General features: G+C 44.9%; 1 protein-coding gene and 1 long non-coding RNA gene across 5 annotated transcripts in view; both read right to left on the bottom strand.

The window, feature by feature from the left end:
- FGGY (FGGY carbohydrate kinase domain containing) overlaps nucleotides 1-5,956 on the bottom strand; it is a 130,111-nt gene extending 124,155 nt beyond the window's left edge. Inside the window, exon 1 of one of the 4 annotated variants that reach the window (XM_041483381.1) lies at nucleotides 4,612-5,956. In XM_041483381.1, coding sequence (XP_041339315.1) covers nucleotides 4,612-5,019 — 408 coding nt within the window. In that variant the 5' untranslated portion in view covers nucleotides 5,020-5,956. The remainder of the gene's footprint in view (nucleotides 1-4,611) is intronic. The other 3 variants (XM_041483382.1, XM_041483383.1, XM_041483384.1) reach the window with 3 other exon arrangements.
- Nucleotides 5,957-11,841: 5,885 nt separating this feature from the next.
- Nucleotides 11,842-13,402, bottom strand: part of LOC121362135 — a 107,593-nt gene continuing 106,032 nt past the window's right edge. The window contains exon 6 of the long non-coding RNA XR_005956455.1: nucleotides 11,842-11,961. This is a non-coding gene — a long non-coding RNA (uncharacterized LOC121362135). The remainder of the gene's footprint in view (nucleotides 11,962-13,402) is intronic.

Genomic DNA, 13,402 nt, shown 5'->3' with positions numbered 1-13,402 from the left:
TAGTAAAGGCACTTCCTGAGCCAGAAATTTTATCTTTAGGATTAGCAGACCTTGAAGGCTTTTTCCTCTCTAAATTTGGTTGTGCTCTTTCTGAATCCAGGGAAACTTTACTAATTGCAAACTACTGTGGTAACGAGTTATAAAGTTCTGTGCAAACAATGCAGGAAAAAGCCTTTTGGTTTGTTCTGAGCATGCCACCTGCTAGTTTTGTTTGATGTGTCTGAGTTCCTGAGCTAGAGGAGACATTAAGCAATTGCTGTGTATTTACTTTCTCCATACAGTCATGATTCCATCGCATTCTGAATCACCCCCAAAGGCCTCACTGCAGCGATCCACAGACCACGGGTATTGAGCTGAACTCACAATCCCTACATGGTCAGGTAAGACAAAAAGCATTTTCCTGCTCTGAGTGCTCATGGAAGTGGCAGTACCATAACACACTGCAGTAGTCACTACTAATAAACAGCAAGAAATAATGCCAAGGCCACTGTGGGCAAGTGGAGATACTGCTCAGAGATGCTGCAGTAGGAAAACAATGTGCTGGTGTCCGCTGAGAGGTGCTGCTCAGGAGCATGGAACTGGCCAGGGATTTCCAACTTCAGGCAGGTCCCAAAACACTGAGCTCACAACAGAGGGATCCAGGAGCTCTTCCAGCTACATGCTTGGGGAAGACTTGAGGCTACTGCTGCCCCTGGCTCCACTGTGGTTGTTGCATGCCCCAATGGGCTCTGCACAGCAGCAGCAGCACGCCGAGCACACCCGGCTGCCCCGGTGTTCCCTGGCCTGTAACTCTGGCACACAAAGGAAGCAAGTGCAGCTCCCCCTGCTCCAGAGCCCACCTAACCCCGGGAACAGCAGGAAGCAGCTGTCGAGAGGAGCTCTCAGGAAAAAGGAAGGCTGAGAAGAGGGCTGTGAGAACAAGCAACATGAGATGAGAAGACACAGCCTTTGGGGAAAACCAACAGCTCTGATTCCCTCCAGGCGCTCTGGGCCCTGCTGGGACTCGGCCATCACTTCAAAAGCAGATTCTGATCCTGCATCCATCAGTGGCAACCTCCCAGCCACTACCAGGAGTTCAGGACTAAACCCCTGACACTCACGAACATCACAGGTGCACTCACACGACGGCAGGATTTTGAACACTTGCCATGACCTCCAATTTGTCCAGCAGAGGAAATGTTGATCAATAAGTGCCAGGACACAATTCCCAGGCAGGAAAACCTAAGGAATAAGGGGGGTTTATAGCAGCACCCTTTCTTTTCCCCAGCCTGGCAACAGCAGTGGGTACAAGCCATGCACACCACGCTCCTGAGATCCATTCCCTGCTCTGACGCTGCAGCTGCACACATCCCCGAAGGCTGTGCTAATGACCTGGCAGACAGACGTGTCCCAAATGACTCTGCAGAATGCCTGGAGCCCTGAAAGAAGACACTATCTTGTTTACATTGACTGAGGGGGAAAAAAATGCCATCTAATTATTACATAAATTCTGGCTGTAGCAGCTTCATGACTAGTTGAAAAGAGGTAACAGGCTCCAAAATGACTGATGGACCCAAGTGTTTGGATCCACCAGCTTATCAATCTAATGCTAAGGAAGATCTTTCATATCACTGTGTCTCTATCACTTTAACCTACTCATGATGGACAGAGAGAATAATCTCTGCTCTTTGCCTGTAAAATTGATTCATGTACTGCGACTTTTTTTATTTTTTTCACTCTACGCCATGATGAAAATGGAGAAACAAATAAAACCCTGAACAACCAACAAAACACACGCCACAAAAAAGCAGTATACTATAAACACAAATTCACAATAATGTGAATTTGCAAAATATCTGTGTAAGTCATAAAATGTAATTTGGAGGAGCATGCAATTCAAAAGGCACAATTACAATTCACACAACAGCTTTAAACTGCATTCCAGGAGCAAACCAGCCTTGGCACCAGGAGCTTCTGCGCAGGTTACATGGGTAAATACAGCCATTATGCCACTGTGGATACAAATTAGCCAACCTAGGGTAGTGCTGATATTCTAACTTTAATCCCATCTTTAGATTCTGGTGCTACATCACGGTTGAATCTGGCACTAACCCTATGATTACGTATCAGCAGATCAGTATAAAAATAATTTGTTCTGAGTTCACAGTTTTATGAAATGATAAAACATCAAAATTAGCATTCTGGCTGAAATCCACTGCATTTCCCATCAAGGCTTACACATTTAAGCAACATCTGAACCAACTGCCTATAATTACTCCTGGCAGATACTGGAGCACTTAGGCCAGCAGTAGATGCAACAGTGAAATAAATTTTTAAAGACATGCTACAAACCACTTCAAGATGCTCAGCCCAGAAGCAAACATGTGTCCATAAGCCCAATACACGGTTTATTTTACAAGATTTGTTCACTCTTGCATAGTAAAAGCCTGAGAAGAATGACAGCCCCAAGTAATCTGTCAGTTTAAAATTAAACATTTATTTGGGCTGCAATTTCAAAAACACTCACCCCGAAGTTCCTGTCACAACTACTTAAGAGGAAGTGGGGTTGCATATTAACTTAGGTTAAAAGAAACACTAATTCTGCACAAAACCATTTATTTATTTATTCAAAAGAACCAACATTTTAAAATGATAATTTAACTGAGAAACACAGAATGAAGTAACAGAAGTGGCTAAGAATACACATAAAAACTTCCTAGCATAGAACTAGTTTATTTAGTCTCTCCTGACACTATAAATTTGTTTCTGCCATGATTCTTATTGCTGGGAACAGCTGTCCCTACAAGCAACCAATTCTCTCTGCATTCATCCTCCTATCCCAGACACCCTTCCCAGGAAAAAGTAAGTGCCTCTTTTTTTTATCAAATGCTCATACACGTTCCTGAAGGAAAGGGACCATTAACATTACAGAGCCTTTAAAATTTCCTTGTTTCTGTATTATATATAAGTACACTTAAAAAAAAGTTAACTTCAACTACTAAAGCAAATGGTCTTCCAGGATAAGAAAATAGAATGAAACGCACGAGAATGAAATACACAAGAGTGAAATACAAGGGAATGAAATACACGAGAATGAAATGCACAAGAATGAAATACACAAGAATGAAATACAAGGGAATGAAATACAAGGGAATTAAATACAAGACCACCTTCCCAGCAACGTGTCTGCTTATTACTTTCTAAAAACCTCTCAGATGACCGGGCCCTTTCCTCTACTTCCCTGGAATTTGTTTCGTAAGTGCTCTCCAGAGAAGAGCACTGGTGCTAAGTTTATTAAACTTCCTAACAAATCCCAGGCACCTCAGCAGGGAAGGAATCTGCCAAGTTACCAGTTCCTCACCGGGGCAGAGCCTGGCACCAGCGAGGAACACGGCCGTGTTGGCAGCTCTGGAGCCAAGCACGAGTAAATTCCAGCAGGCTCCTGGGGTGTGCTCTGTGCCAGCCCAGGAGCTGCTTGGGATCACAGGGACATGACAAGGAGACAAGGCTGTGAAGGTGCCAGAAAAGGGGACCTGCGTGAGGACAAGAGAGGCAGTGGTGGCAGCAGGACACCAGGGCCAGAGAGATGAGACTGGAGACTGTATTTATGGAAATTTCCTGGGGATATGGAGGATTAGGTAAGTGTGTGAGTGATGTGCGTGTCCCACTTGCCCAGGTCAGGTCACCTGAGGGCTGCCCTTTCACAGAATCACAGAAAAAGCTGAGCTGGGAAAGGATACTCAAGGATCATTGAGTCCAAGTTCTCGACCTGCACAGAACCCCAAGAGTCACACCATGTGCCTGAGAGCATGGTCCAAATATCCCCTTGAGCTCTGGAAGGTTTGGTTCTGTGACCCTTCCAGGGCAGCCTGTTCCAGCACTCGACCACCCTTTGGGGTAGAATCTTTTTCTACTATCCAACCTCAACCTCCCCTGACAGAGGTTCAGGCCATTCCCTCGCATCCTATCTCTCGACATCATGAAGAAATCAGCGCGTGCCTCTCCTTGTTCCCTCACCAGAAGCTGTATTTGAAGCCCATGGGAAGGCGGCTGGGATGGAGGTGATCCAACAGCACAGGAGGCGCTGGGAGGATCCGTGTGCCCACCCTGGGCAGCATCAAACGCCTCCCCTGGCACGGGGCACCCCAGTGTGGGCTGTGAAGGACAGCCCCGCTCCCACTGAATTACAGTAGGAGTTACACATGGCCGTGCTGTGCAAAAACGTCAGGAGACAACTCGGGACAGCCAGAAGGACGTAAATCCCATCGGCTGTAGGAAAAGCAGGCTGTGAGCTGATCCGGGGCGATGCGAGCCCTCAGCCCACGCACGGCCGGGGCGCGCCGCACGGGGCCCGCGGCAAGGGGCTCCCTGGGGAAGGAGGCGGCGCTGGTGATTAAACAACAACACGAACGCGAAACCTCCTTTTAGAGCAGCACGATCCGAGCCCTAACGGAGGAGGACGGAACCCTCCGGGCGTCACGGCGGAGAAGGGGCAGGAACAAGGGCAAGGAGAGGGGCGGGAGCCGCGCTGAGGCAGCGCGCGCCGCGCTCCCCCCGCGGGCGGCCGCGCTGAGGGCCGGGGGCCGCCGCGGCCTGGCCAGCGCCGTCACTTACTCTGCAGCCATCACTTACTTGTGCCCCCGGCACTGCCCGGGCCTGCACACCCCGGCGGGGACGTCCCCTGAACCCGCCGCTGCCGGGAAAGCCGCCGGGCTTCCCCCGTGCCGGGCCGGCTGCGCCTGCGCCGGGAAGGGGCGGGCGGGGGAAGCGGCGGCGCCGCCGGGGGCTGAGGGCAGCGGCGGCTCGGGCCGGGCAGCGCCCTTCGCCCGGGCCTGAACCGGGAACAAGGCGCGGGTTGGCGCGGTTTGGTAAAGGGATGATAAATCCGGTTTTCCAGCCCTGCTGCCCCGTACACGGCTGCGAATATCGGGGGTCGGAGAAGCGGTGCAAGAAGCCACGTGGAGACCACTGAGAAGAACATATACAATATAGAAGAATAAATACATAAAAACATACAGGCCAATAACTACGGAAAAACATATAGAAGAATAAATAAACAGGAGGGAATGTCAGGGGTCAGGACATCTCACTCCGACCCTCCTTAAATGTAATGTAAATGATTCTTAAATGAGTAAAACGGGGCTGCAAGCCGTGAGTTCGGTTTTCTGCGTGGGGTCGCTCTCAGAGTTTTACCTGAAAAGCTGGAGAGTTGCTGATGTGAGGAAGAAAACCCTGGGTTTAGTTAAGCTTTGCTTAAAACAGATAGAGGATGGGGCAGTGGGATGCCCTCAAATGCATCCCTGGAAAACAGAAATCACAGAATCAGTGAGGTTGGAAAAGATCTCTCAGATGATCGAGTCCAACCCATGGGCCAGCCGTGGCTGAGCACTCCATGGTTTGGGACCAGATCCCACCACACCCCTGCGTGACCCTCCTCAGCCCACGCAGGGAGGAGCAGCCCTCACATTCCCATCACGTCCAAACACTTCTGGCCCCAGGGAGCCACCAGGGATTTTTCCCGTTACCCCCCAAATATCCTACAACAGGAAATCTTGCAGAGAAAAAAAAAAAAAAAAAGTTATCTTGCAACATTTCCAGAGTATTCCCACTTCGGCCCGAGCAGAAATGCTGCAGGAACAACCTTGCTCAGGGAAAGATGAGTGTTTGTCTCGTGGTTAGAGCACAGGGTTCGTGGTCAGGAGCTGTGGGTTCTCATTCCAGCCTTGCCACTGAATCATTTTGAGAGCTTTGCTAGTCACTTTGTACTAGAACCAGTTAGGAATTTTCCGTTGGGATGATTTTCTGATGGAAAACACTGCTTATACCAAACTGAAATCTGGGTGAAAATTGATTTTTCCGTTGGGAATACCTTGTGTCTGGGCTGGCTTAGAAAGGACATTTGACCCAAACTGAAGTTTTTGGGGGTTTCTTCATTAGTCCAAATGTTTTGCTTTGAATAGATAGGTTAAAAAATAAAATACCCCCTCCTGACTGTAATTCCAAGTCATCTTACAGCATGGTGTGAATGTGTGCCCTCATGCTCTGCTTTGCTCCCCAGGAGGTCTGCGGTGTAGTGAGATTTAAATTTCTGTTTTCTGAGATGTGCACATCCCAATCTGAGTCAGACCTGGCCCGTGGGGACAAATCCCAGCATAGGGCCACCACTCTGGCCAGGGAAGCGCTCCATGCAGGGAAAGTGTAAAGTTCAGAGACACAAATGAGCTGTTTCACATTAGCTCAGTGGCCTAAAACAAGGCACCGTGACTGGGGAGATACCCAAATGTTTTGCTCAACTGAAAAGCAGTAAAATGAAGCCCAGAGAAATGGACCTGATTCTGTTCCAGAATCCCATTCCTCTGTTCATTAAAAACAAATTTATTTCTGCCCTCACTATTGTCATACACTGACAGTTTCTTTTAGTATAATACTTGTTCTCCTCCCACAATGTATTTGTAGACACCGTTGAAGTCCCTTATTTGTTTTGTCAAGTTAAATATTAATCATTTATTTTGTCTTATAACGGCAAGTTGTGGATTATCTAACAGTTTTTCCTTCACTTCTGTCAGTCAGAATTCATCTTTTCTGAGCGTGAGTGGTCAGAGTCTGACATACTGTGTAATATTTAAATGATGGCTTGCAAGAGACTTGTACAGTGGCAATAATAATTCCCCCTGCGCTCTTTTAGTTACAGACAAGCATCAAATTTGCCTTTTTTACACCTATATCACATTAGCACCTCGATTTACCCAGGTTCTTTTTGCTCCTGTAAATAACAGAAATAAGTACAGACAAATTTATTAACTTTTGCTTTATACATTTTTCCATTTCATCCCACTTCTCTAGTACTCACATGGTTTCTTTCCAAGTGAGTGACAAAGGAAGGTATTTTCAAGAGCAATTATAAGTTTACAACTTCCAAATTCAAAGACCTGAAAATGCTTTTTATTAAAGAATCCAAGTTTAGATTATCACATATTCCCAAACCCACATGAGGCTTAATTCATTGCTCCTTTGAAATATTCTGAAAGCTGAGGGTTAAGAGGTGTTATATTAGTGCAGAATAATGATGATTAATTTGTGCTTTGTATCAAATGCAGGAGAAGCAGATACATGTGCAGTGAATCCTCTATAATTCCAAAATCTTTCTGTAAACCCGAAAATATTCTGTGGATTTATGTGCCTTAAATGGAACTTGACCAATTTTTCCTGTTTAGCATGTGGCTGTTGTAGCTTTCCTTCAAGTAACCCCCCCTTTCTTCCAAGATTCTGGACAGATTCACTTAAAATACACCCTTTTGCCTTTTCATTACAGAGTAACTAATGAAAATTCCATTTTAAATGTGCTTTCTGGGAGACAGGGATGTTCTTTTTTTTTCGTGATTAACCAGAGCCCGTATTTCAAGCAGCAGGGAAACAGCTCCAGGTAGTGTAAATCAGCATTGCCCGAGATGGCCCTCAGTCCTCTCAACCCCACAGAACAATTTAGTGGGTTTAGATGACAGTTGGCATCTTTGAAATATTCTCTTTTGCAGAACTAGACTAGATGTGACACTTGCTGGAGAAGAAATCTTGCATAAATCTGTCGAAAAAGACTCAATCATATTACTTCACTAGCTGTGGTAACCTTTGGAGGCCAAAGTCCAGACAGGTTGAGAAATGGAGCATGAGTCCATAAAGGTGACAATTCCATTAACTGCAATCAGAGAGAGAGGTGAATGGTGAGATAAAGACAAATGACTCCTTCTGTAAAGAAAAGAAAATATGTGTGTGCAGGGGAAAGAGGCAGAATGAACATTTTCCAGCCTTGTCAAGGAAATAAAGACCCAGCCCTGCTCTGTTGAGATCAACACAAAAATGTCTCTTGAGCTCAGTGGATGCAAGTTTTGCCCCAACATCCCAACTTCTGGTAAATGTCAAGCAGCAGTGGACCTCTGAACACCCCAAAATTACATTTAGATGTTTATTAGCATAAAAATAGAAGGGAAAAAGCATTTAATAAAGTTCCTGCTCTTGTGTGTGCTTAGGCAGTTCATACAAGCACCTGAGAGTGGGTTTTAATCTCATTTGATGAAGTATAGCACTTCTTCAAGTGCAATAGGAAGTAGAAGCTGGGGAATACTCTGGATGAATGCTTACTGGGCAATTAGACCAGGACTATTCATCTAAACAGGGAAATGGGGAAGTAATAACCAAATGAATTCTCTGCAACAAGAAGGGATTTTTGAGTGTACAATAGGAAAAAAAAAGGAAATTTCCTTTGGGGGATTTTTTCTGGTTTTAACAGAAATATTAAGTTACTCTTGGATACTGTAGTCGCCAAAAAGGGAAATCCCTGTTTTAAGTTCCTCTAAATATAGCCAGAAAAATAATTCCAATTGTATCAATTTGTGGCCCATTTCCTCACGTTTTGGGCAGCTCACCTTTAATACCAAAGTCAGAAGCTGATACAAACAAGCAGACAATATTTCAGGCTCCACCAAAATTCCAGTGTCTTGCCCAGGGCCTGTTCCTGCCTGCCCACTTGGCTGGACACCAATATCCTTTATTCTCAGGGGAGTCAGCCTTCCAAAAAACCACTTGGCACTGGAGTCAAGGCTGCTCTGTTTTCCTAACGTTCGTGGCAGGCAGGATGTTTTCCGACTCTGGTACCCAACAGTTGAGCATTCCAGACAGCACAGGGATTTTTCTTTTGAAACCACACTTCCAGTGCCATAAGAATAAGGGAGGTTCTGTGATCCCGTGTGATCCTGGTGGGAAAATAGGATGACTTTGCTGTCACACAGCAATGCACCAAGGGAAAATGTCCATGGCTCTTGCCACCTTTGTGAACTCTCCTTCTGTGGTGTGAATGCTGAAAAAATCCTGGCTTAAAGTCCTGTTTCATCAACTGGTTCCCCTCTGGGAAGATTTCCAGAAGGAGAAGACCCCCCTCCCAAAATGCCTGGCCAGAAAAGCAGCCCACCGGTGCAATGTGGCAGAAGGAGTGCTCAGTAGTCTGTGCACACAGTGTTTTCAGCAAGTGAAAATAGTTGTTTGCTCCCCAGAACACACAGTACAGATACCCCTACAACTTTTTTTTGCCTATCCCTTACACTGCTTGAATTTTAAAAACATGACTTTATCACTAACATTTTTATTCAAGTGATTCCTGAGCTCACTGATGTCAGGGCCAGCTCCAGCTGTGCAGCCTTTCCCTTGTGGAACAGACAGTGCCCAGGGCAGGGCAGGCAGGGGACAGCTCAGCCAGGACTGGACTCTTCACTGCCCAGGAGCAAACACACTGTCCTGGGAGGCAAACTGCCAGAGACATCCCCCCCACAGCCCTGTGCCAAAATCCAGATGTGCAAAATCCTGCAATCACAATCTGTCAAGCTGGAAATTAATTTCACAAGCCAAGCTGTGAAAATCTCCTCAAATTTCACAATACTTTACATCTACAGAAAAATGGTGAACAGAGGTTAAATATTTTTTTCTGCAACATCCTTCCAAGACTTTTTCCATAGGATATGACCAGCTTGCATGAAGTGCTTTGTTACAGTGGTGATATATCACACAGTGGTGCCAAATCCAGTCGGTGTGGGGAGGATTGAAAAGGCTCATCCACCCTCCAGACAGTGTGTCCTGATGCCATTCCTGGCACCTTCTACAAAAGGCAGATCCTATTTTGCCCTTTGAATTCCAAAACTGGTGAGCACAGTCATGGGAGGCAATCAGTCAGGATCTGTTAATTTGTAAAAAAATATAAGTGTCTGTTCTCCAAGGGTAAGATTAACTGGGATCTGTACTTCCCAGATTATAAACAACACGCAGCCTTTCTCCTTAACTCATTGCAAAATGTACAAATGTTCCAACACCAGCTCTGTAATCTTTTAAAATCTTAAACAGAGCAGGGGCTCATTCCATTACATAAAAAGAAGTGTGTAGGATCATGTAGCTACCTGCAAATCACACACAGATAAACCAAACAGCGCAAGAAACAGGGATAAAGTCACCTTTTATGTAGCTGGTTCCTATAGCAGTGAGATTGTCATGCTCTGTATACAACCCAAAACAAATTGTCTGTTTAGAATTAAAATATGATACTGTTTCCAAAAGTCTTGCCTCCAGGGAGATCATTTTATACCACAGGGCAGATTCAGCTCTGGTGTAGGATTTCTGATTTTCATGGAATTGCACCATTAAGGAATTTGGCCCAACATCTTGCCCACACTGATGCAATTCAACTTTTAAGGGACAGCTATGGGGTTTCCTCCTAAGTCAGGCCAAGTTTCTGGAACAAGGGAAGTCTGTAAAAGAAACCGTTGGAGGGATGTTTTAGTCTGGCATTTAGGAACATTCCCATATTAGAAAACGTCACAGGATTTATTTTGTATGTCTTGCATGTTAGAATTTCGTGCTTTTTCTTCTTTCCTTTCAGAGACATTGTCAGTAGGTGGTCACAGTAAAACTGGATAAACCCCAAAGAAGTGTAATGAAATTATTATAGACAGAGTGAGTAGAAAGACATTTGTGGATCCAATTCCTTCTGCCTTATCTTTGTTATATAAACCTATTTTCCATACTTAATGTATTGCCTGAGCTTGCAATATATGATTAACAGAATGTCTGCACCACTCAGGACTCTGGAGAAAAATGTGAGATGTTAATTCGCCAACATTTTAGGTAACTTCAAATATTCTGGGCGTGACTGATCTCACAGAGTGCTTTGGATTTATGCATTGCATGACAGATGGAAATCTGAATACACACACTGATGCTCTCACTGATGTTGAAAACTTCTGTGCAGGAACAAAGAGCTGTAACAATTCCCTGCTCCTGGAGCTAACCTGGTATTTCCTAAAATCATGCAGCCCCACAGGTCATGGCCCAGCAAACAGGAGTTTCCCCAGCTCTTCCTGCCAGCGCTGCACGTACCGGGCACCGTGACGGGGTGGAAATGTGATGCTGTCAAGGGTCTGGGGGAGATTATTCCCTTCCCTGTGCCGTTGTTTCAGCTGCCCAGACAGCATGAAGCAGGTGCTCAGGTTCTTAAGGCTTCCTGGGTAAAACAACACTGTTTCAAAACCATACCAGAAGCAAAACTATGAAAAGATTAATCGAGCTTGGGTCAAGAGGGAAGAAGGATGCAATAGCTTGTGACAGCAGTGAGCTGGTAAATGATGTGCCCAATGCTGAGCTCTCCTATGAATAAGTCAGAATATTCAGTGCATCACATTAAAAACTCCTTTGGGCTCTTGACATAATATCTGAAAGAACATGGAAAAATGATAGGACAATCACAGGTACAATTTAATTTTCCTGCTTGAATTCTTACACTAATCTGACAATCATAAAGCCTTAGTATAAATCAAATGGAGCAAATGCTCTCAGTAAATTAAAATATAGGCAGAAATATGTGTAGAATATGTGCGTACAAGAGTTACAAAAAACTTTGGCACAGCTGCAGTTCATACAAGAAGCAGAATGAACCTGCTTCAAGCATTCTTTAAAATCCCATTCTGCTTTGGTAACTTCTGGATTTTGCAGCTTGTCTTCCCAAAGCTATGATAAAACTATCACGGCTTTAGTTAACTTTTTGAGTCATTGGCCAGTCAAAAAAGCTGAAAGTTCAAATAAAAAGCAAGACATGACAAAAATCAGAAATACTGGACATATTTGCCATTTCTGTCAGCCACAGCTACGAATGTTGTGATAAAGCGAGATAAGAAATTGAGGAAGGAAACAAGTGGTAACTGCATTCTTATTTTAGAGTATTTTATATCTGATTGTTCCAAAATGAGGAGGAATATGTGACTGTGTACGTAACTCCACCCTCTCCAAGGATTGCTGGGATCATTGTTTGTGAGTGTATCCAAACACCAGAGCAGTTTTCTTACCTCCAGTCTGTTGCAGTCATGGAAATGCCATGGCGTGTTCTGGTGGACATCTCATCCCCGTGGCAATGGAGAACACTGGGAAGTTGTCATCTTGGGACATATGGGACTGGAAAATTAGAATTGCAGATAATTGTCCCATATTTCCTTCCATGGAATCCTGACCACTGAGGGTCAGCAGCTAAGAAGCAAATCCATGTGCAGGCCACGACTCTGCCATAGTGGGCACAGGACCTGACGTGGTTGCTGAGAGAGCAACCTTCCTTCGTGACCACCTCTCACAGTCACCTTGAATGCCAAGTGCCCTGCTTCAAGTTAACTCTGTTGTTTTTTTCCCTCCTCACTTTATTGCTTTTAAATGAACTGGCAGCTCAAAGTTTCATCTAAAGCTGTTTCATATGCTTTTCTGCTTTAAAAAAAGCCCATCTGAGGATTATCTACTCAACATGAAGATTTAAGAAATCACATTGATGTGGAATAAAAAACTATCTGTCTGAGTTATTTTGTTTAAATGTTAGTGAAGGAAAGACATCTCCCAGACAGAGCCATGGATGTGACTGTTTGCCATCCTTTGAGAAAATAAATGTTCTCAGTCAGCTCAGTGGTCCTTGTGCAACTGAGTTTCCAAATGTTGAAAATTGATACCAATACTGTGACCTGAATAACTTAAAATTTTGCACCAAGAGTAATGTCCCCCTGTAAAAGAAAGACACCCCCAAATTAAAATTCCAATTGCTCCATTTTGAGCTATAAAACAATTTTCCAAGCTGCTGCCTGTATTGGGCTTCAAACCAAAACTGAGTAAATGCAGTGGAGGAAGTCTGATATACAGCAGTTAAAATATACAAAGGATTTGGGGGGGTTTGGTACATCAAACCCTTCAAAGTACAACATATTTGCAGGTTGGTATTGCAGGTATTTCCCTACCCACTGGAAGGTGAATCTGTCGTGGAGGAATAGCTGCTCTCAGATGATATCACAGGCTGGTCATGCCCTTGCTACATTAACTTTTTCTCGGGCAGAAGAAACTTAGTGTCACCTCTAGTGGGGCGTGTCCTACTTATCTTGTTCTCTTTCATTTTACATGCTCCTATTGGAGGGAGCCAATTCAGAGGGTGAGAGTGGTGGTTTTGGCCCTTTAATCATGGCCTGTTCAAGGTAATCCATATTTTGGCAATGGCCCACAATGTTATCTTTATCTGTTACCTATTGCCAGACTTATTCCATACAATTTTGCACAGATCCCAGGACCAGGGAGGCTTCTGGCTGAAATTCCTCCCAGCCCAGCTCCCAGCAGTACATCCCAGCCCTTTGCAGTGTTTTTAGCCTGGGTTGGGACCCTGGGTTGAGCAGCAATGTTTGGGACACCCACTCAATGTCCTTAATGTTGTGTGACAAGAAAGCAGGGGAGGGAACGAGCCACTGCTTTTGGTTTGCACGGTCCTGAAGCTCTGAGCTGTGGTTCTAGGGGATCTCTGCTCTTTGACAACACTTCCCACCACGTGTTCCAGCCAGGAAGATGGATGTACCTCAGTTAAAGTGAGTCATTC

The sequence above is a fragment of the Pyrgilauda ruficollis genome, unplaced genomic scaffold, assembly GCF_017590135.1.
Source record: "Pyrgilauda ruficollis isolate IOZ18807 unplaced genomic scaffold, ASM1759013v1 scaffold6, whole genome shotgun sequence".
NCBI classification, from domain to species: domain Eukaryota; kingdom Metazoa; phylum Chordata; class Aves; order Passeriformes; family Passeridae; genus Pyrgilauda; species Pyrgilauda ruficollis.
This window is presented reverse-complemented; position numbering and strand designations above follow the sequence as displayed.